The sequence below is a fragment of the Lates calcarifer genome, linkage group LG24, assembly GCF_001640805.2.
Source record: "Lates calcarifer isolate ASB-BC8 linkage group LG24, TLL_Latcal_v3, whole genome shotgun sequence".
Lineage (NCBI taxonomy): Eukaryota > Metazoa > Chordata > Actinopteri > Centropomidae > Lates > Lates calcarifer.
Genome location: NC_066856.1, coordinates 3,703,462 through 3,727,217, shown reverse-complemented (window position 1 = coordinate 3,727,217; position 23,756 = coordinate 3,703,462). Strand labels below are relative to the sequence as shown.

The 23,756-nt window shown below is 44.3% G+C and overlaps 1 protein-coding gene across 1 annotated transcript in view; it reads right to left on the bottom strand.

Moving 5' to 3' along the window:
• Positions 1-19,836, bottom strand: part of zeb1b (zinc finger E-box binding homeobox 1b) — a 47,358-nt gene extending 27,522 nt beyond the window's left edge. The window contains 1 exon segment of the mRNA XM_018673640.2: positions 19,679-19,836. Coding sequence (XP_018529156.1) covers positions 19,679-19,736 — 58 coding nt within the window. The 5' untranslated portion in view covers positions 19,737-19,836.
• Between the last annotated feature and the right edge of the window lie 3,920 nt (positions 19,837-23,756).

Here is a 23,756-nt window from a genome sequence, read left to right as displayed (position 1 = left end):
CCAATAAAAGCAGTCGGCGCCATGTGAGCTGTACATGTCACCACCAACAGCTCCACTGTCTGCTGCATTTCCAGACAGCGCACAGTGATATGCCTGAATCACCAGCAGATTTGGATTAATAATACCACTATAAAGAATACACAACTTCTCTAACATAGATTAGATTACAGGAGAGATAAAGAGAGATTGGGGAGAATGCCTAAAAGACAAATGAAATCAACAATGCATTCTCATGTATAATGTATAGGAGGCAATCTGCCTTAGTGTTTAAGACTGAAGTACCAGCACAGACTGGGTATTCTGTACTAAAGACAAAACAAACAGCAGAGGAAAAGATCTCAGGAAGCTGTGATTTAAAGCCCCAAGACAAGCCTAAATGAGTCATTACAAAAAACGTTTTTGTTTTTTTTGTAATATTACAGCATTTCACCACTCTACTGAAAGGGGAGGGGAAAAACACATGCTCAAAAGCATGTGAGTAGACACACACCCCATAAAACCATCAACCCGTTCATGCATAAATAAAAACAACAGCTATGATAAAAAGAGTAACACTGAAAAACCACCAAAGGTTAATCATGCAACATTGTCATCCTGTTAAAACCAGCACTCTGAGCCTGGCCAAACAAACCTGTCTGATAAGCACAGCGGTGACATCAAAGCCTTACAGATTATAGATTACCATCAAATCAGGCCTTGCACTGCTGCAATGGGCACCTGCTACTGTACTGTAATGTCCCTTATCCATGGGCAGGAAATGTGTGTGGGTGAATGTGTCTATGGGGCTGATCTGGACCTCTATACACAATAGCTTTTCATTAATGAGACAGGTCTCCATAAAACAATGGGATGGTGGGTGATATCTGGACTGTTGTTTTAAGCCCTCTCATGTTTGCATGGCTGTGTGTGAGTGTGTGCCAACATGTTCCTGCAGTACCAGTTTTTTATATACATCAGAGGGTTAATATACATCTAGTCTGTGGTTATCTATGTACATGTGTCTATATCTGTGGAGCTATGCATGCCATGTAACCTCAGTGCCACACTAACTGACTGTAATTAAGGCTGGTTGCTGACTCTCCTCTGCCAGCAGCAGTGTGAGGATTAAAGGAAAATCCTGACCTCCTCATCCACCTCTCTTTAATGCCCCCGCTCAGTTTAAATGGCTCCTTCAAAACTAACTGGCTGGATTACTGCTCAGGTGCTCGCCCATACCCCACCCACCACGTAACAAATTCTGTGTACACGCATCAATGCATACAATGGCAAATGCTCCCCACACTAAAACACAAGTAAAAATACATGCTCATGCTAATATGCACTAAAACACAAAATAATCTCAGTTTCTTTGAGGAGTCAATGATCTTTGTTTAAGAGGCCTCCAACCAATTGTTCCATTTACACTGATGAGATGCAGCCTGTACAATGCAGTCAGGGTTAAGAGAGAAAGAGAGAGGGCGAGGATGACAGTCCACAAGATATGCTGATATTCAATTTACCTGCCCAGTGAAACACACACACACACACACCCTCCCTACACCCTCAAAATTCCACCAGCAGGCAAAACGCTCACTCCTGTCCGTCTCCCTGCTGAAGTCGCTGGCGTAGCACTTTCCTCCATTTTCATCGCCATTCTTAACCTTTATCTCTCTCTTCTCCTCCTATTGTCTGCTGTCCTCCTCTCTTTATCTCTCTTTTTTTTTAAACCAGGCTCCTCACGGAGAAACAAGGTTGTAAAGGTGGGAGATGCTGATATTGTTTGGCCTATGTGTGTATGTGTATGTACGTGTACTCCACATGAAGTGTTGTTTAGGAGAGCCCCATCCTGGGGAAGACTTTGGCATATTGCCAGCTAAATGGCACTGCTGGAGGCATTTTTGTGCATGCGTGCACTACGTGAGGGTAGTATTGTTTTTGTGTTTTTCCTCTGTTTTACAGTATAAATATTTCAAGATGGTAACAAGCTTCTTCAAATGAGGATTTGAAGGATTTTACCACCTTTTTGTGCCACTTTACCAAACTGAATGAACAATCATAACTTCAGACTTACCAGAACATCAGAACATAAATCTGAACTCAGTACAGAGTGGGCTCTACAATGAAACCCATACAGCTAAAAATGAAAGCACTAAGGACATTAAAAAAGAGAGGAGTTTTGCATGCAACAACACCTAATACTGCTGCACTGTATTAGTGTCTTCATCTCACCATATGTCTTGTCACAAACTGGACCCGCAGGTATCAGGAGAGACCCAGCATGCATATTTCATTCACGCCCACCCATTAGTTATGTATGGAAGACTAGGTAGGTACACTTGCAGTGCAGCCGTTTGTCTTTCTAATGGAGGGGGAAACAGCAGCGACTACAGGGAGAGAACAACTCTCATGCTCCTTTAATGGGAATGAATAAAGGATGAGTTGAGGCTCAGACACCAGGTTAAGATGCTGTTTAGCACCTCTGGCCCTCTGCCCGGTGTTGAAGGCAGGGATGGAAGGGAGGGAGTGATGGTAGAGAGAGGACAAAGGGAAGAATGAGAAGAAGACATCAGGTAGAATATCAAGACAGGTTGTTGAGCTAGCAAATGATAGAACACAATATTGTTGGTTGAAGTATAATTTGGTGTAAGGTGAGGACACTGTACCAAATATATAGCATTCAGAAGCTGTTGGTTGATTTCTACAGCAAAATCTAACAAACAAAGACACAGGGAAAGCAGAGAATGCTAGTTGTTGACACTGAGACTGGTTCCATACGCCTCCATAGACCTCCTCTCTTTGATCCACCTTATGAGAAAATTAAAGGCAACGGAAGAAAAAAAAAAAAAGCAAAACAGAGAAGAACAGGGACCTGGGAGGAGTGACGTAAAGCAGTGCCTTTGAGAAAGATCTGGTAATTTTGGGGAGTAGATTGGAATGTATATTTGGTAATGGGACACTGTGCCAGGGTCGCTCAGCTTAGTCAAATACTTTGTCAGCAGGTATCCACTGGTAGCCATTGTGAAATGGGAGAGCAGAACACACAGTGCGATGGCAATGATGCCAGTCTGCTAACTCAGACAGAGCCGTAATGGCTGCCACCTGCCCTGGGTTACAGCAACCAGAAAGACCTCATGGCAGCAGCCAGCAGCACCTGTGCTCAACAGTCAGATCACCACATCAAAACAAGCTTGAAGGATTAGATGTCTACTGGGGGTGGAGTTGAAGGGCGCCTCAAGAAGCCACAGATGGAGAGGTGCTTTTCAAGATGCTTTTCTCCCTGCGCTGGGACCAGTGGAAAGAAGACTTTAGGTGCAGTGGTGCAAACCATTTCATAAATTTGAAGAGTGAATTATCTTAACATCAGTACAGACTGGCTTTCAAGCGCTTACCAATCACACCAAAGATGAGGCAAAAAATCACAATACATACAGCACCTTAACACTACACTACACCTACACTTTGAAATACAATTCTGAAAATGCAGGTATGTTGCTGTTGAGTTACCCCTAACATAACAACAAGTGGTAAGAAAGTGTTAAGTAAGTGTTTGTAAAGAGACTGTAACCTCAACAGCACTTTTTCTCCCAAAAAAAAAAAAAAAAAAAAAAAAAAAAAAAAAGTGTGAGCACAGGCTCTGCACTTTCAAGCTTTCAAAGTCCAGGGAGTATTTGAGGAGCTGTGGGTGATGGCTGGTGCCATGTGACATGGTGTGAGTGCATCTTATTTTAGAGTGAGAGGTTGAGATAAGGTGTTAAAAGGAGGGGAGGGAGAGGAATGCTGAGCTGTCCTTGTAAGCCTCGATGCATGGTGGATGTCATCTCCCCTCCCAGGTTAAATTCTTTGATTGCAGCCAATGGTCAAAGAAAATCCCCTTTATTGCATTTGTCCTGATCCAGACCATTTACTCTGAGATATATTCCACTTCAAACTGCAAAGATCTGCCCTGTAATAGTCTGTCCCCTTTTTTGAGTGATCCTGACACCTCCAAAAGCACTCTCTCTTTCTCTCTCCTCCCTCTGTCTTCTTCGCTGTGTCTCTCTCTCTCTGTGTGCCCCATGCAGCAGTTTATTTAGCTGCCATGTTTACATTCCTGTTCAGTCAGCCAGTCCCCAGGGAGGATGACTGGATCTGAGCACTGTGGCTCTCTCTCTCAAAGACTCAAGTCAGTTACATGGTGGTTACTACAGATAGCGGTGACTGTCTCATACAAGCATACAGTCAAGACTCTGGCTAAGAATATGCACATATAAATATGAAAGCAGTGAGTTTTAAAGAAGTGCCAGCATCCATGATGAGAAACGTATGAAATCACCAGCACAACATCAATCAGAAACCTGTCACTCTGCCACAGCATAGATTTTTAATTTTGGGGAAATTAAAAATAATGGGGGAAAAAGCTAAATGGGGTGTCTGCCCTCAGCTGTCTAAGTAACGGTGCATATGGGCAGGGCCAAAGGACGCCAATTGGATGGAGCTATGGGACGTCCTGAGTGTTCAGGTCCCTGGCACTTCACTGGCTTCATCATTAGACTGACTGGCTCCTGTGGCCTCCGGCAGAGTGCTGTCTGCACGCCCTAATGACCGCTGACTCACTCAGCACGCAGAACCGCCGCCACATTAGTCCAGCCCAGAATAGCCCCAAATAAAGAGAGATGAGAGGGGAGTGGGGGATCTTAGGCGCCCCTACAGTCTTGTAAGACATGTCTCTAGGCTACATACAATTTGCTGTGTTCAGTTCTATTCTATACTACTCTCATCCCTTTATATTTTCAATTCATTGCATCTGATCAGCACTATTTAATTCATTTTAGTATAACATTTAGTATTAATTCACCAAGTTCAGCCCATGTAGAGTTGTTTTGATACTTAGAAAAATGTATTTAAGTATCCACATTCTGTAGATAAACAATCACTCAAACAGATTTTTGTTATGTAAGTGTGTTATTGAACCGTGACAAGGACAGAGCTAATTTTCCACTGTGAATAAGAGTTGATTTTTCAGTGACAATTATTCAGTTGGAAGGTGTTGACTGCTGAGTTGTTTACCTAGTTTATATGTCTCTGGATGGACAGCACTAAATTATTAAGAATATGAATGAACTCGGGTTTAGCTAAGCTTAGCATAAAGACTAGAAACAGAGGGAAGTAAATGTCCAAAGTTCACAAAAGCCACCTACTAGCACCTCTAAAGCTCACTAATGAACACGTCACTGGTCGTAACTGTGAGTTTGCCAGGCAACCAGTAGAGAAATTACTACACCCAGCCAAAAGACAGTCCTGCACATAACCTCTCATAAAACCGCAAATTGCTGTTTTTACACTTTGGTTTTTGTATGGATTAAACAAACAAGATATAAAATGTTCATTTGTGAGCTTTACAGGTACTAAAAGGTGGATTTTGTTACCTTTACAACAGGGCCAGGCTAAATGTTTCCTCCTTTTTCCAGTCTCTATGCTAAGCTAAGCTAAATGGCTTCTGGTTGTAGCTTCATATTTTGTGTACAGACATGAGAGTGGTATTGATCTTCTCATCAAACAACATCCCTTTAAGTGCCTGAGCAAAAATGAGATACTGAGCACACTAAATGAAACACTGTGTGGAACAATATAGAACCCGGCCCTCCACAAGGCTATGGGGTAAATAGGCTGTAAAAACCCACATGATGGCAGGACAGAGGACTGCTCTGTGTTCAGCTGACCATGGGGGGTAGGAGGAAGCAAGAGGGAGGGATGGAAAACAGGGAGAGTTTTGTACTGTTGTCCTTCCAAAAACAAGATAGCAGTAAATCTCCTCCAGCAACACACCTTCCCAATCTAAGAAGTGCTTAGTTTATACTGTAGGGGGAAAAAGTTACATTAATTTGGATGATGGACAGACTAGAATTGATGGAGAAAGTAAAAGTAAATTTAAAGGCAGTTGATAATATAAGAGGAGCGGCAGTGTTATTTTTCTGTTTACCTGTGTGTGAATGTGAGAGAGAGAAAGAGAGTGAGAGAGAGAGGACACATCTGCTAGAGATTTGGGACCGGGTGATTTCACCTTCTGTCAGGAGAGAGAAAGAAAGAAAGAAAGAGAGGTGGAGTGAGTGTGAAAGAGACATGGCCTGTCTAAAATACACCAACTGAGTGCAGTATCAGCCAAAAATACTCCTCCTAACAAGTCAATACTGTGTATCGATTACTTATGAGCAAGGCTTATGCAACATCACCACTTTAGTGTACAATTATGGTGAAATCAGTGTGTGCAGTCTGAGGTTTGCACAGCAACCTGCTTGCCCTGTAGAGATGGAAAAGTAAACTCTTCATGTGTGCCACAGGGTCCTTAAATCAAACTGCACAATGTGAACTAATGGCCTGGAAACACTGAGAGAACTGTGCTCACATAGACCCATATATAGAGACAGACGCTGGGAGAGAGTACAAAGGAGGCAGGAGGAGACGAAGGGACACAGGCGTGTTAAATGTTTGCAGGGTTCTGAGAAGGCCTCAACCATGGAAATGACTTAGTGATGAGAACTATTTTGCATTCATAAATCTAGAGGAGATTCAGAGTAACATGGAGCTGAGGTGGATGTCCAGTTTAGGAGGAAAGAGGGGTAGAGTCGAGCTAAAGTGATAGTCAGACACCTCTGCGCAAGATGCAATCACCTATACTCATCATTGTCAAACCCTTCTTTCCTCACCTGCTACTTTTTTCCTCCTGCTCTCAGTCCATCACCAACTCCCCCTCCTCCTCTTCCCTCTTCTTCTCTCCTGAAGCCCAACGCAGCACCATTTCCACTGGGACTCTGATGTGAGCCCGGAGACGGCCACGCTTAATCGATAGTGCCAGGTTGCCAAGACAACCTTGATTTCCTGTCGCTGTTTTTGCCGAGCGCCGGTGATTGTGCCGGGTGTCCGTTGCACCTGCCGCCTTCTCCTCCTCCCCCTCGTCCCCTTCTACTGTCTCATCAAGCGCTCCTTATCCCTTGACTCCCTCCCTTCCTCCCGCCCTCCTTACGCCGTATAGCCACCGTAGACAAAAAAGGAAGACAGATATACAAAGGCAAAACGGATTAGACCCAAGAGGTTGGGTTTGAACAATCAAAACACAGTATTGAATTTGAGGCCACATGTACGCACACGCACAAAGGCACGCTACCACACTTTAAACAAACACACACACACCCCATCATCCCTAACAAAAGCAAGCTGTGACAGCTATCATATCTACCTTGGAGGGTGATGTCATTGCACCTGGGGAGCGTTTACTATCGGCCCCCCTCACACAGACACACACCCTCCCCCCCTAGCCTCTCTCCTACAGGAGGGTTGGCACCTCCTGTTTTTTTTTTTTTTTTTTTTTCATTAATGGAGAGCTCATTAATCGTGGCTGATAACGAGGACGTGGGACAGGAACATGATTAAGGGGCTCTCTCTCCTTTAGCTGGGCGCCCTTGGGGATAAACAGCCTAGGGTGTGTGTGTGTGTGTGTCTCTGTGTGGGCCGCATGTTAAAACAGGTAAAGGACACACATCCAGAGCTATCTCTAGGACATCTGTGGGATAGGATACCTCACATTTTTATTTTTTTTACTGATCACAGTCACAGTCAATTTAGTCACATTTTACCCATGCCTGGGCATTAAGACATCTTCCCTTGAAGATCTCAATGTGTCTTTATCAAGGATTCCCTTAAGGCTACAGTTTAATCCTGAACGAGATAGACTGGGGATTCAGAGAGAGGAAGTTGAGACTTAAAACAAATCTCTAGAGTTTAGCAGCATGCAAAGATGGACTCTGAGCTGACATATTTGAAAGCTACTCTGCAAGACAGATATCTGAGAGAAGCATGTCAATATGAATATTGTGCTTTTGAAGGAGCTATATTTTTGTGCCTTATCTAGTAATTTGTCAATCCAGTAGTGTGTCAGACTGAAATGGAGTCACATTAGTTGCTAGAGTGAACATTATATATACCAGACTGGGACTAATTTCTCAGTGCCAGGCATGCTGTAAACTATGAAATTGTTGATTGTGAGTTAAGAGAGTAATATGATTTTCTGTTTGCTAGCCTGCTCTTTGTCTGTGTAAGTGTTTGTGTGAATGTTTATCTGAATTCTCCTGTTTTGTTTGGGTCAAGATTGATCTGTTTCAGACTTAAATGTCACTGAGATGCCCATAAATAGTTTCACTGAGTCTTACTTTTACTGACTGAGAGTTAATGGTATCCTCAACAGTAAAGGGGTGTACAGGTACAGGCACACTGTGAGAGACCAGTTGGATGCTCTCATAAAGGCTGTGCAACATTGGGTAAAAAAAGTACTGGTTTGGGTCAAACTTGAGTGTATTGAGTATTGCAGAGTATCAGGAAAGCACACAATTGACAGGCTGTGAAGTACTAAAATGTAGAATTATACATAAAAACTGAGGATAAAAAATTAGCAGATATTTCTGTCTTACCAGGTCGGACCTAGTCCACAAGTGTAATGGACATGACTGATCCACAAATATAACACGATGTTATGATGTCTCAGCCAAGAGATCAGTCTGTACATACATAAGGGCTTTGTAATTTAGTCTTACACACACACATTAAATCCAATCTGTCTGGACCAGGACCCTAATCCCCTCTACACGACCACAGAGACTAGCAGACAGTAATCCTCTATATTTGTATATTAATAGCCAGAGTCTCAGAGGGGGCCTCTCTATATATTGTGATGTATGTTTTGTTAGTTGGTTAATCTGCTTGTCGATCAGAGGACCTGGTCCATTTAAACCTGAGTTTTAATAAAAACACAACCAGCCCTGCCTGAGGGATAAGCTCCCCAAGGACAATAGGAAGAGCATGCTTGGGTTCAATAGACTCATCACAAACAATAAACAGCTTTACATCAACGTTATCTGTCATGAGGCAATACAATTATTAGGTAGAATTCCACCCTAGGCTTCTGCCCTTTCGTAAGAAGAGGGCTAGATAAAGCCTGGCCCAAATGTAAGCCCGCTAGCATGTTACCATAATGCACTCTTCAATCAACTCTAATGTTATTGCTGAGTGTTGTTCAGAATTGTTGTGTGTACAGCATTGGCCTGAGAAGTACTCCCTGTCCTCCTGAGGAGCTGACTCAAATACTCAGGAGGAACAGATTTGGTTAAAATGCCGTTCCACGTCAGCAGACACAACCAGCAGAGTAAAGGAGAGCACAGAGGTGAGATTCCTTTGGATCTGAATCACGTTGGGGTCGTCTGTTCACCTCTCAGCCCGTCTAGACGCTGTGTCACTGCCACACCCCGGCGGACATCTGTCCTGATTCAATAGATTTATCAGACAGCCATTCGATTAGAAGGGCACTGCTTTAAATTAGCTGGCCAGGAGAGTGATGGAGGTAGGCTGGACAGGAGGGCCATTACAGCCTACGGGACACTGTCCCTCTTGCTTACCAATGCTCCTCAGTCACTAGGATCACAATGACATCTGTAATCATTTCAACTTCAACAGCTGTGGACAAATACTGATGCTATTAAACTGGTCAATTTGTGTGATTCTCACTTTAAATGACTGTACTCTGATACAGAGGTATGTGGCATCAGTGTGCAGGCACAGTTTTATGGTAGGCATCAATCAAAGTGACTTCTACTGGGTGAACAAACAAACAGCTTTTAAACATCTGGTTAGGAGAGACAGAGAGAGAACGAGAGAGGCACCCTAGGGAGATGTGTGGTTTTCTTCTGAGATCTGTTGATTAGGAGGAAGGATGGAGGTAAGGGCAGAAAATGAAACAAAAAAAAAAAACAGAGGAAGAGCTTACAGACAGTTCACACTCAGGTCAGAATTCAGGTGGAGGTCAGGAATGCACTCACTAACCATGCTTAACACACCAAGCCACACAAACACATACAGAGATGCACACAAAGACACAAATAACATGGCCTTCCAATGCATTGCAGAGAGACCATGTGACTCTCACGGGGTAATCTCATGGGAGCATCCCCCACCCCTGATCTCCCTGATGGACTATAACAACAGGAAGTCAGCTTGGCCTGCAACATCACACCACACCACACCTACAGATAACGGTTCCCTCTCTCACACACATTACATATTATTACAGAAACATTTACACTCATGCAGAAAGACATATATGCACCACTTCCCTGCGCCACTCCAGCCTTGCTCGTCATTCATGCGTTACATTAACGGCAGCCATTTATCAGTCATCACAGTTAAGTCTAAGTTTAATCCCTCTAAAAGTGTGCTGTGTATCACTAAAGAATTGATGGCAAGGCGCCCACTGCTGCTGGCGTTGGTGGCGAGCGAGACGCGCTGCAGCCTGGCACTGAAACAAGGACAGCCCAAGGCTGGCAGGGGGTGAGCTTTTCAGTGACTGAATAGCCCTTGTTTATCTAGGTCCCTCTGGGAAGTCAGGACACTGCAGTGAATAGGAGCCAGTTAGCAGCGATGGCATAATAAGACCGAACTGTGAGGGGGTTGGGAGGGGGGTGGGGTCATTGAAATTCAACGCAGACCACTGTCAAGACAAACCACCCTTGCCAGCTGTGGCAGCAACTCAAAGGAGCAAGGAGTGATTTCTAAGGGTGAGGTTTTGGGTTAACAACACAAGTGACCAACAAGTTTAAATGTACCATTACTTACTCATCAGAAATACTTGATGAGAGGTGAACTTCTTTATTGAAATGGGGAGGAGGGATCTTTCAGAATATCGGGTAACTGTTTCATTAAAGCTGAACAATAAAGGCACAGATATGTGTCTAATTTAAGTCAAAAACTTCCTCAAATGAATGACTATAACATGACAGGCAAACAGGCTCTTGTCTTGGCCTATGTGTCATACTGTGCCCAGGCACATTTATGGACAGAAGTCAGAGGTGACTGGCACACTGGAACGTCACTGGGTAGACACAGTTTACAATGTTCCTCAACCGTTTTTCCAAGTCTCAGCTGGATAGTGAGGTGCAGGAAAAAACAGACCTTTTGTTTCTGGGCTCACCCTTTAATTTACAGAGCAAAATCTTTTTAATGTGTCTGAAAAGAGACGCTATTTTTCTTTGCCCTCTGTGTGCGCGTGAAACAGCCAGGCCCACATCTTAGCAATAGCACTGATTCTTTTTCCAGGCTTTCATGTTTTCTGCCCCGGTTTGTGGTCTCTGCAGCCCCTGATGAGGAGCCTTAAATAGGCTGCCACAGGTGCTGGGGGCCGGGTGGGGTGAAGGAGGGGGAGGTGGCCTGGATGGGAGCAGGGCCGCAGGAAGCCTCTTGTTTTCACAGAGATAAAGGGCTTTCAGGTTGCATCCTGGGCCGTAATCTCTCACACACTTCCTGGTTTTGTTCACGGTGAGGCAAGAGAAAATGACAAACTAACCTTCGCCCTGAGAAGCTGATCGATAGCATCTGATGAGACAGGATGTGTCCCTGGCATTGGTGGATTTGAAGAGCATAAAATGACAAAGAGACAGCCTGGATTTGATTTTGAGCTGTGTTCATTAATAGTCCTTGATTTATGGGTTCATTTATTCCGAGTGCTGGTTCATTAGTGATGATGATTATAAAAGTGTGCATATAATTTCTTTCCTGACCTCTTCATTTGCTTTTAGAGCACAATTAACATTGTTCCAAGCTCTTACATCCTAATTACAGAAAAGATAACGCACCCTTCCTTCAAATTCAAGTTCCTCCTTAACCAGTCACTTAGTGCTGGCCTTGTGTTTAAAAAGATCCATTTAGCAGAAATTTGCATGAAAGGGGTTTATTGAAAAGTTGGCATTGAGGAGGCGCGCCAACTTCAGAAGAACAGGCAACACATTCAGTAAAAAAACACTCACATTCCTCCTCTTTTCTCTGCTCTCACATTTTCTCTTTCTATTCTGAACATGTCCTTCTTGAGAAGGCCAGCATTTGACCGTGAGCCACACCCTGTTCTCCTGCCAGAGGAAACTTTCAATCTCTGCCTCCCTCCCTCACTCTGGCTGTAGCTCTGGCTCTCTCATACTTTTGTCAGGTGTTATTTATGAGTGCTGTATAGCTGAGTTGCTGCATGCCTACAGCACCTGCTGGTGTTGGAGAATCAGAGCCAAAGCAGCTGCCAGAGAGAGGAATGAGAGAAAGAAAGACAGCGAAAAAAGGAAAGAATACATATGACTCAAGTGGAAGAGCGACACTATGAGAAAAAGAGAATAAGAAGGACAGAGAAAGAAAGTGAAGGTGAGTTCCTGATGGTGGGGCAATAGCATGTGGCTTTGTTGATGTTGAAAGTGTACTGGCATGCAGCTAACACGTCACACTACTAATGGTGGGTGTTATGATGGGAACGGTAGGACAAAACAAACAAACAAGTGATGAGCAAGCACTAATTAACAGTGTCACTCAACTGCAAACATGATCAATTAAAGGCCATGCTTCATTGACTTGCAGGCAAAGGCTCCGGCGCCAGTGTAACAAGAGAGGGGAGGGCCCTGTCAGCATGAGTAAGAAGACAGATGTACAATCGCCTGGTTATGGAGATCCGAGGGTATCTACTCCCTTCCCTTCACTACGCACTACACACACATTACACCCACACACATATTTATGGAACGTGCTCGGGGAGGCCCCAGTATGTTTTAACTGTAAACACCTGAACACTGGTAGTCATGAGCTGAGCCAGGACAGGTGGGCTGAGACAGGTCAAAAGTCACTGGCTTAATTCCAGTTCCCAGAGTCAGAGATGAAAAAAAAACTGCACTATGTACTTTGCTCTAGAGGGTACTCTATTGTCTATTACAGGCAGTTTGGGGTGGAAAGCTTAAATTCAAAGGTTTGTCAGCAAGAGTGAGCACACAGTCCTAACCCTAACTCTACAGTACAGACAATCAAATCCAAAAGGCTGTTTGTAAAGCACAGATCTAGGTGTATTCTTCATTCAGTGACAGGAATTTCTCAAACAGTGGCCAGGCCTGTTGAGTCTCATTAAGGAGGAACTTGATGAAACCACATACAAACTTCAGGCAAGACAGCACTGTATGAAAAAAAACACTGACAGTTAGGAAACATGGTAAATGTCTATACTGTAATGAAGAGTACAGAATGAAAAAGTTTCAGTTTTCAGTTCTAAAGAGACAGTATCAGTTCAGTCCAGGCAACATTTAACACTGTTCCTGTCTTTTACCTTCTGTTCATGCATTTTTCATTCACAAAGACATAAAGTAGCTCCTTTCTTATAACAGTCAATGAGTGTGTCTGTGCTTGGCTGCCTCCTTGGGTTAGGTCACACTAGCTGGGTCATGAGGAGCTCAACAAAACACTCATGGGTTAAATGGGGCGATGTGGATGCTCCATGCCTCCCTCTCTTCTGCCCTCCCTCTGTTTTCAGGCTGGCCATTCTCCTCTCATTAATCTGGTGTGGATGTTTATCCATGTTGACATTCAGCATAGCGGCTGGCCTTCTCTCTGACTAACAAACAGGGTGACTAAGGTTTTTTTAGCGGGAGCTGTCACAGGGCTCGCTTAGCCCAGCTAGCTCAATGCACAGGCTTGGGGGACAGAGGGGCACTCGATTTGTTAGTCACTGTGGCCCTTGGGACAACTGAAATCAGTATGTGAATATGAATGCGTACCCCCTCAGGAGGGCCATTATCAGTTCTGTGTGCTATGGAGAGGAAAATCAATATGATCATCATAACGGGCTGGCAAAAAGCCAGTCACTCGTCTGTGTTCAAAGCACAATACATGGCAGCGGATTACTCCTCATCTGATGTCATCTAATTTCATCCCTGTAGACAGAAACACTGTGCGACCATAATGAGGTCAAGCACATTTAAACTGGACTAGACATCCAACATTTATGTAAAAAAAAGATGACAAACTGTCAGGTGGTCTGAAGTGACGCTTACAGCAGAGCTTTCAGTTTTTGCCACAAACACAAGCTAGTGTAAGTGCCCCTCACTGGGCCCGCCTTCTGCTTATTGTGTCAGTCCAGTCTTTTTCATTAACCGCTCCACTGAGGACCACGAGGAGGGGAGGGGATGGATGGGCGGGAAGGGAGCGAGGGAGGTAGTGGTGATGATGGGGGAGTAAGGAGGGGACTGCAGACAGACCCAGAGGGACTCACTGTGGGCCTGAAGAGCAGCCACCAAATACATGATTAAAACCACAGATCAACAGACAGCGCTGGGCACACCATACACAATATTTACCTCCACCAAGATAGCAATTTAGAGTTAATCTCTCCCTCAAGTATACACACTACTGGAGAATATTATCTCTCACCTCCACACCTGTAGGGAGAGTCTGAGAGGGACTGAGAGAGTAAAAAAGAAAACAAAAGAAAAACTAGTTCATAAAGTTTAAGTCATCTTGCAAACACACCTGTCTGCCCATGACTCAGAGCTTTGGAGTCAGGAGAGGAGAGGAGGGCAGAGGAGGCTTTTCTGCTCAGCTTACATGACACACTTAACTGATCTCTCCTCCCTACACTGCACTGCAACAAATACCTGCCTACACCACTCTCTGTACCAGTATCAATGTTTGGCTTCAAGGCTGTTGGAGCTGTTACAGACCAACAACTCACTCATCAACAACAGGCATATCAGCATCGATGCTGTTCCACATGTTGTGTCGCATGATGGCAGCAGCTCTGGTTACTACAGTACCTAAATGATCTTTCATGCAGGAGAGAAGCAGCACAAGCTGCTATTCTGAGGAGCCACAATTTGCTTGAGAGCGGTTGTGTTTTTGTTCAGTTAACTGAACTGACACGTCGCTACAGGCTCCTACTGCCTCATCCTTGTTTTACCCCTACCCTTTTAATCCCATCCCCCAAACTCAGCAACTCCAGAATATTTTAGTCCATTCAGGGACTTGTGCGGCCGATCTGTGGATGGATTCATCATCAGTTAGGGAGTCTACGAAGCGCACGGTCCCCATCACATTGTCCTGTCATGCAGATAGACCCCTCCTGGTCCAAACTGGGGATTCGGGGAAACTCCTGCCTGCTGTGCCAAATTAAGCCTTCACTCTGACATTAAAAACAGCACACTGGGTAGCACACATTGCCACTTTAAAATACACAGGACAGAAATGCCACGGGGATGCGTCGGTGTTAATGTTATGGCAAGCGAGCATGACGCAGATGTAAGCTACATTTCCAAGACAAAAATGTCACACAGAGTGCTGCAACGCAGGCCCTTGAGAGCCTGAGGGCCGCGTGAGAGAGGGATTTGATGAATTCTGCGAACGTTCCACGGATTCCTCCCTCGCAGGGACCTTTGGGAAAAGAATGGGTCATATGCAAATGGCATGCACAGTATGGAGGAGAAGTTTCCCACAAGCCGAGTGTGAAAAGGGCTCTCCCTCCCCATGCCGGGCCTGCTGAATGGGCCTTTTCTTCTGCCACTGAAAGTGTATGAGGTAGAGCAGGCAAACTGCAAAGGTAACTAGGCTCTTTCTCCTCAGGCTTTCTCACTAAAGCCTGAACACACAATGGTTCATTTAAGCATTCAGCCACACAAACCCCAATAAAGCACATCCAAGCGCAGTTAAGGGGGTTACTGAAACTGACTCTGGGTTTAAAACCCCTTCTTTACCTTTTTATAGGCTAATACTCTCAGCCTCCATGGGAGCAGCTAATCATTAAGCTGCCTTAACAGAGGTGGGAGTGTGGTTGTACATCACATAATTTTAATTCTGCTTAATGGTCAGATGAGGCCTTTTCCCACCTGATGGACATGTTGAGGGATGAAGTTCAGCCAGAAGCAAAACTTTTTTCCAAATTGGTAACAAAAAACAAGCAAGGGTTGCAAACTTTACCTGTATAGGCTCTAAAAATTTTTACAGGTTATTTTTGCTGATGTATGACTGAGGCATAACATACACCGAGTTTTGACCCTAAAATCCATACAGGTCTGTGAGATAGCCGCCATGTGTCAAGCTTTTCATCCACCAGCACCAGTCCCACAGTTGTCACCTGTTGTAAAATTCTTTAGTCACCTCAGCCATTTCTCACCAACTCTCTCCACCCCCCCCTTCGACTCCACAGGGAACATGGAGCCCACAGTTTAAGGGGTCAGAGAGGAATGGATGGAGAGAAGGAGGGAGCGGAGAAAAAGCAACACCCCCCAGCTCCTCTCTTCCCCTTTCATTGAACAGACTTAAACACAAACACAATTGGACATGCTGGAAGCCTAACAATGGCACAGGGGGGGAAAGTGAAGTCATACTCTAGGCACGCATGGGTGCCTAGGTCAGGGGGCAATCAACAGCACCCCTGGCTACTGTGTCTTAACCCCCCGAAATAAAGGAGAGGCTCTGGAAGGAGGAGTGAGAGGGAAGAGACAGAGAGAGAAAGAGAGAGCGGAGGTGGGGGGATTTTCTTCTTACTTGGCACTTTCAAATGAAGCTGCTGAGGAAGTTGGTGAAAAGCTGTGAGATAAATGAAAAATTTCCTCCTCTGCTAAACTCTTCACACAACAGGGGTGGACCTTTTAAATGTAAACAGATGTCTTTTTAAGAACTGAAGTGGCATGTGGACCTACAGAGCCAATCCCCACCTCCTCCAAAGCCTTCACTATATCCCAAAACATTGCTTGTTTCACCAAACAAACTGTAGCTACAGCTAAACCATTATTTTTTATTATTCTCCCACAAACCTATAGCATGTGGTTGTATTCTATAGTTCCTAGACAGGGTGAGTGAGTCCAGGGCACTAAGTATAGTTTAAGTATAGTTTTACCAGGCCAATAAACATGCTCCTCCACATTACATGAGTTGTTGCCAAGTGCCAAGCCCACAACCTCATTTTCCTTATTTGATGCATGATTCATCAAGGTGCAAGTGTGAATGTGAGTGTGCCTCGGAAGGAGAGAGAGGATGGAGGAAAGGAGAGGGAAAGAAAGGAGAAAGAAAGATTAGGGGATGAGACAAATGGCCCTTGTGATTTTGTCAAATAAATAGAAATCCTAGCTACCTGTAGGCACACTTTTTAGGTGTCTCCATAACACTGTTCGGAAAACACTGTCTCCAGCTCCCGAGCATGGGTACAAAGCTGTCCCAGCACAGCCCTGTTTATTTTTGCAAAGAATGTTAATACCGGGTGCATTCCTCTATTCCCAAATTGCTGTGTTAAATTACCGTTGCAGGGAACGGCTGCTATTCCTTAGGGGAACTGACTGGGGAGAAGCGACAAAGGAAGCTGTAGTATCCCACCGATTGCAAACACCTGTCATCCTGCAGGCTGTTAACACCTCTCTGTTTACAGCGGGGAATGGAGCTCACCTTGATCTCAGCTCCCCCTGCTAGCCAGAGACCTGGCAAAGCCACTGACCATAACAAGCTGGGCACAACTTGAGGGCTTGCTTAATTATAAGAGCCCAAGCAATGGCTTCTGAAAGTTTTACTCACAATGTATCAGAAGCCAATTGGCTGGAGTAGGTCCCTATAAAAACAGCAGCCCATATTAAAACGCCAACTTCTTATAAAACTGTAACAAAATTGAGGCTATGTCGACATGTGACACCCACCTTCAGTCTAACTTCACAGAGGAATTCCCTTCAATACACAGAAAAGTTGATTTACATGACAGATCACCAGTCTTGTGACTTCAAAGCACACCTTGATGGCCCTTTGAAGCAAATGGCGAAAGTTAACAGGGAACACATCTGTTAAGTTACAGATGTGACTTTAAATAACAATAGGATCACGTCATTATTGAGAAAAGTTTAATAAAACCCTGTTAAAGAGAAAAAAAATTAACTAATTACAAGAAGACATCCTGTAGTGTCTCCAGAGTAAGTAAGACTCCTCTCTTTCTCTCACGAGACACAGAAATACCCACACCTTGACAGCAGGACCGTTATCTAGGGTGTGTCCATATCTATATATTTAGTTATACACACGCCCCAAGGACTAAATGCTTAGCTGAGCACACCACGTAAAACGAAATGACGGTGGAAATAATCGATATCACCCGTCAAAAACACAAGCCACTCTTAAAATCACTCATCGGGTATCCACAGACAATTCACACGACAGCTAACCCGCACCAGAAAACACATTGGTCGCATTTTGCCTCCCACGGATTACTGTTTATAGCACCACAGAAACTATCAGCTCTTACTAAGCGAGTTCGTCCATCCCATTTTCGATGCTTCAGGCTTGTTTTGACAAAATAACGCTGAATTTCCCGCATTACCCCAGTTCCTTAAAGCTACACTGGGTGGCATAATACATTTGCACGATTAGTGGATACACACATGTTGGAAGACACAACATGCCAGCTCTCTCAATAAAATAATTCGAATTAGTAAAAGCCGTGGTAAAGTGTCGCTCTATGGATTCACAGCGGCTCACGACGTAGCTTAAATACACTGGACGATGTAACAGGAAAACAGTTAACAACTCGCAAAAGTCCATTAGAATTCCTTAAGATTTTGACCAAATTAAGGTTTACACGTGTTATACAGATGGGAGAAATCTGGTGACAAAGTATCCAGTCGAAGAGAATGCTACCTTGTAACCGTATGAACAATATTTTCACGGCAAAACAACGTGGGTTAAACCCCGCACACCGAAACCGTAAAGCGCAGATAATGTAGCCATTTGTATTATTGGTACACAGACTATACTTAAATAAGCAATAACAGAGCAGAAACGAAAAACTGTGTGTGTGTGTGTGTGTGTGTGTGAAGGTTCGCTCGCGTCCACAGTCCTGCAAGAATCAGGATTCCCAGCGCGCGACTGGAGAGGATCCGCTGTCCTTATATGGGCTGCGCTCGCCCTGCTCACACAAACAGCGCGTGAGATATTCCTCGTTCTCCGGAACCTCAGTTACCCCATCCCTGTTTCTACTGAGCTTTCTGTTGTTACTTTACAATCAAAGGCCGTTGTTGAAAACACTAATTGTAAGCGGTGTGAGCACTACAGAGCTGAAGCACTTTAATAAGTTGGAGGATGAAGAACGGAGAACTGCCCAAAACGTCCTCAAACACAACAACATGTATTTTTCCTCTTTCCTGCCTTAAAACGTTATAATGGTGTCGTCGTTAATATAAACCTAATTTGAAGCACATACCAGGGAGGATTAAATGAGGAAAAATGCGTTTTGTCAGCTCTCGTAGAGCAGCAACAGTGTCCTATCGCTACCTGCTACGAGTGAGCAAAAGAAAGAAAGAACAAACCAAACAGTAGTTTTCCATCTGTTTAAAAAACACAAATGATGTCCGCGACGTTTTTGACTAAAGCATAGCTTTATCTAATGTTTTTTTCAACTAAATTTGTTAAAGACAACGAGTCTGTCGAGGTCCGCAATAACAATCAGGTAGCCTGTTTCCCCATTAAACAGGTCCGAGTTCGGTGGTGGGCTCAAAAACTCGACAGAATGAAACGAAATCAATGGATGCAGAGTCAATAAAGAGATTCAAAATGTATACATATTAATAAAGAGGTATAAAGTGGAGATAAACGCTGATCCACTCATAACAGGGTGAGGTGCGTATAACGGTCTCCGGTGCAGCGGACCGCTAGGCGGAGAGAGAGACGCGACCCAGGTATAACGGTACACCACATAGGGCTGTAATACAGCGCTCACTTGCTACTTCCCAGCACTTTCTGTTACTAAAAACTGGACTTCTGGGGTGCCAAACTTTTCGGTGAAATTACCGAGAGACAGAACAGCCTCTGGACCGCTTCCCCTAAAGAAAAGCCCCGCGTCGGAAGTAGTTTTACTCACCGTTGTTCCTCCTCGGGTTCGCCTGCTTTCTGCGCTTACACCTGGGGCCATCCGCCATGATCCTTTCGTTGTGTCTAAATGCTGCCGGAGAGTCACCTCCTCTCTCACCCCCTCTCCCCCTCCTCCTCCTCCTCCCTCCCCTTCACCTCCCCTTCTCCGCACCTGGTTTACGACACTCAGCTTTACGACATCACCTTCCCGCACCTCCCCGACCCACGCTGCCAGTACCATTCATACTAGATACTGGAAGTGAGGGATGAGTGTGTGTTGTGTGCTGTACCTGCCCAGCCTGTTAGTAATGTGTCCTCCATTTAAAACGTAAGGTACAGCTATTTTCTTCTGTTTTTATAGCAATAGTTAAAGGTACATAGGTCTAGGTGATCGTGATTAAGGATTGTGTAAGTACCTGCTGTACCTCTTGTAGTTTACCAGAACACAGTGTAATTTGAAATTTTCATTTATTTTTTATTTAATTGATTTTTGTCCAAAAAAAAAATGTTTTTGAGAAGGGAAAATGTGTCCGTGTCAATTTGGCAATACATTACTTTTTTCTTTTACACACAACAACACACAACTAATATGGCAGAAAATTAATTTTCCTCTGACATCATCAGTCTACATTATAATAGAATCAACACCTGCAGATGTGATATTTTGCTACCCAACTTTGACCTACCAACCTGTTGTTTACATGTTGTGTGTGTGTGTGTGTGTGTGTGTGTGTGTGCACGTGTTCCTGTGTGTGAGAGGCACAGTAGGATAGCAGCGCAGCAGACAGAGTGTGTGTGTGTTACAGAACGGAAGAGGTCATGAGACTGTCATCACTGATTCAATCCTCCACCTAAAGAAAGACCCTGCTGTTCTCCTGAGTCGAGCTCACTGCAGCGGTGATGAAGAGGACGCAGACATGCCAGCACAATCAGCAGGTTCAGACTGTGTCCAATCAGACCTAAACCTCAGCACAAACACACACACACACATACACACATACACACACACATACACCACTTATCACAGTAGATTCTGTGTAAAGAGAAAAGAAGAATCCAGGATCACATGTTTGAGGTGAATTCTTCTGGAAAGTTGTAGTGACAAGAAAGATGAAGTTTATAAACTCAGCACAGAATGAAATAATACTTGAGGTCCCATGACATGCAATTATAGGTCAGAGGAGCACCAGTTGCTGCAAGGCTGTGGCTATTCTTGAAGCAGATGACTATAAGGTTTCTGGTGCCTGGACCTCTGGTATGTGAGATGTTGTCATCATTCAGTCTATTGTGGCAGCTAGACTGTGTAACCCAGTTTTGCCTCAAGTTGGGTGTCCTGTATTGTCAAGAAAGACTGTTTAATGGGGCCATGACATTGTGTGATTTAAGGAGCAAGCAGAAGTTACCACTTTGACTTCTGTCTTTCTAAGATATATTTGGATTAACACTTCCCAGATTTCATAATTTAATCATACACAGACGTTTATGTCACAAACATGTAACTTTGATATAAATCTGCCTGTGAAGTAGTTACAAACTAAGCGTAACAGTCTCCTCATTGCTGGACAATCAGCTTATCATTCAGCTACATGTGACAGCTTGTATACATAGGATGGCAGATCTCTGTGGTGAATAATTCAGTAGCAGCAGAGCAGTCCAGCTCTCAGGGCAGGCTGCCCAGACAGAGAGTAATAGCTTTAGCATAAACAACACCTCCAAACTTGGTCCAGGTGGCCTCTTCTACCAATAGACAGCCAGTCTGAGGGGGGACATGGTAAGAGGAGGGTGCCCTGGCTTTCTCTCTCTCTCTGTCTCTCCTGATGAAAAAGGCCCCAGAAACAGTCTGCATCAGCAAAGATCAATGATGAGACGCTCAGCTAGCCGTGCGGTTGTAGCGGCATTCCCTGCACACTGAGCCTGGAAAAATAGGATGCTTGTTATCCAATGGAAAGTCCGATCTTTCCCATTTTCCTTGGATCACACCACTATTAGCATGAAGTCATTTTTCAGCGTCTGTGGAAAAAAAAAAGAATAACAATTATACGACCACTACTAATACGAAATAGCCTGAAGACATCTCTGATGTGTTTCAGAGCAACTGGACTAAAACAGGGTGATTTATTTTCTCTGGCAAATCTCTGTGTATTTTGTACTGGAGCAAATTCATACACCGGTAAATGTGAAATACACAGGGCTGGTTAAGTTGTTAGATACACGCAAGCCTCCTTATGACCCCTCTATAATTTGGAGGAAGGCAGGGTCAGAGGTCAATTACAGGACATTCATTTAATTTTGTAAAAGCAGCCACCTCACACTTAAACAGCTAATAAAGACAGAGCCCCTTTTTATCATAAAGCCCCCCTGAAGACAACATACAGGTGCTCTTTACCTGAATAATGATATCAGCAATAAAACCGAGATATTGTCTTAACTAAAGTGGGCCATGAAATCAAAGGCTGACTCCTGCTCTTCCTATGGGGAGTTGAAACTGAGGATTGGAGGGGGGAGAGTGAGGGATAAGCAGCCATCCTGCACTACATTAAGGGATCATGCTGCTCCCTGAAAATGAGTATTGATCCTCTTAGGTCCAGGATCGTTTAGGAGATTAATGGTTGAGCTTCGTGGTGCTCCATGCAGGACCAGGGGGATCAGCTCAATGGGACGGCCAACCCAGAGCAGCCTATCGGTGAGTGGGGACAGACGAGCTGCTGTGCAGTTGGGTGGGGCGGGTGGGGGGGTTGCAGCTCTGTCCCGTGCATCCAGCCACAGCTCCGTTAGCTCTGTGCCATCTGGGCTGTCAGCTAAGAGAATCAGCTGAATGTCTATGGGTCAGAGGAGTGAAAAAGGGAGAAGATGAGAGGGTGTAAAACAGAAACTGTCTGGGGGGAATGTGAAGTGTTAGAAGCAGGCAGGATGGATGGAAAGAAAACAAGCAAGCAGAGGAACAGAGGAAACGAGAGTAGAAGAGGGGAACAGAAAGTGCAAAAGGAGGATGACGGAAAAGGTGCACCCTGCCCTGCTCCAAACAGAGAGGAGAAGCGGGAGGCAGTGGCAGTGATAGAGAGAGACACAGCAAAGACTAAACTGCTTAATCTCTCCCAAGAGACGGCAGCTAAATGTGAGGTCCTCCTCCTCCTCCCCTTTCCACAGACCACCAACCCCCACACAACACTATCACCTCCATTGCATTCTGCTCAGCTGCAGTCGAGGCTGTTATCCAGCTAAAAGACACACACACACACACACACCTACACACACACACACTGTAAAAGTGCTCAGGTGGAGCCTACAATGCAACTGATATGATGAGAAGAGAAAAGATCAATTTCAGCCTAGAAGAGAAGCGCCACACTGCACAAAATAAGCTGTGAGAATATGCAGAGTCTGAAGGGAAAACCAGTTTTCGATTTATAAATTCTGCTTCTTTTAAAAATCTGGCTCGTAGCAAGTACGCAGATCTTATTGCAAGCCGGAGAATTTTCTCATGTCTCTTTCTCTCTCTGGGTCAGTTTGGCCCCTTGGGAAAAATCCTAAAACAAATATCAGCTGACGTGTTCAACAGTAGCTGAATGCATGCTGTCAAGCATCTGAAACCCAACAATACAAAGTTTTGAGGAATAGATGTCAATCTCTGGGTTTTCCTCCACCAAGCCGGAGTATTCTCAACTCACTTCCGTCTTCCTCTGTGGATTTTTTCTCGAGACAGGATGTAGTTGACTTGCTGGTCAGAGAGAGCCGCACCCTAAACATGTTAGTTTAGGGAGAAAGGTGAGCAGGACTGAACCAAAGCACTGGCCGGACATCCTATAGTATTCTAATACGCTATAATAGAGGGCAATCCACAGATATTAAAAATAAAGTTCAGTTTACTCATCATGAGTTAAACTGTTATCAGGACTTGCTTCATGCATGACAATTTAGTGGTCAAATGTAATTAAGTGGAGTTATTCAGTTACTTTACAGTAGTGTTGAGGTACTTTACTTAAATATTCCCATTTCATGTTGATGATGCATTGTTATTGATTAGTCTATGCAAGAAAATATGAAATTTTAAAAAAGCTCCTCCATAACCAACTACAACAGAGAAATTC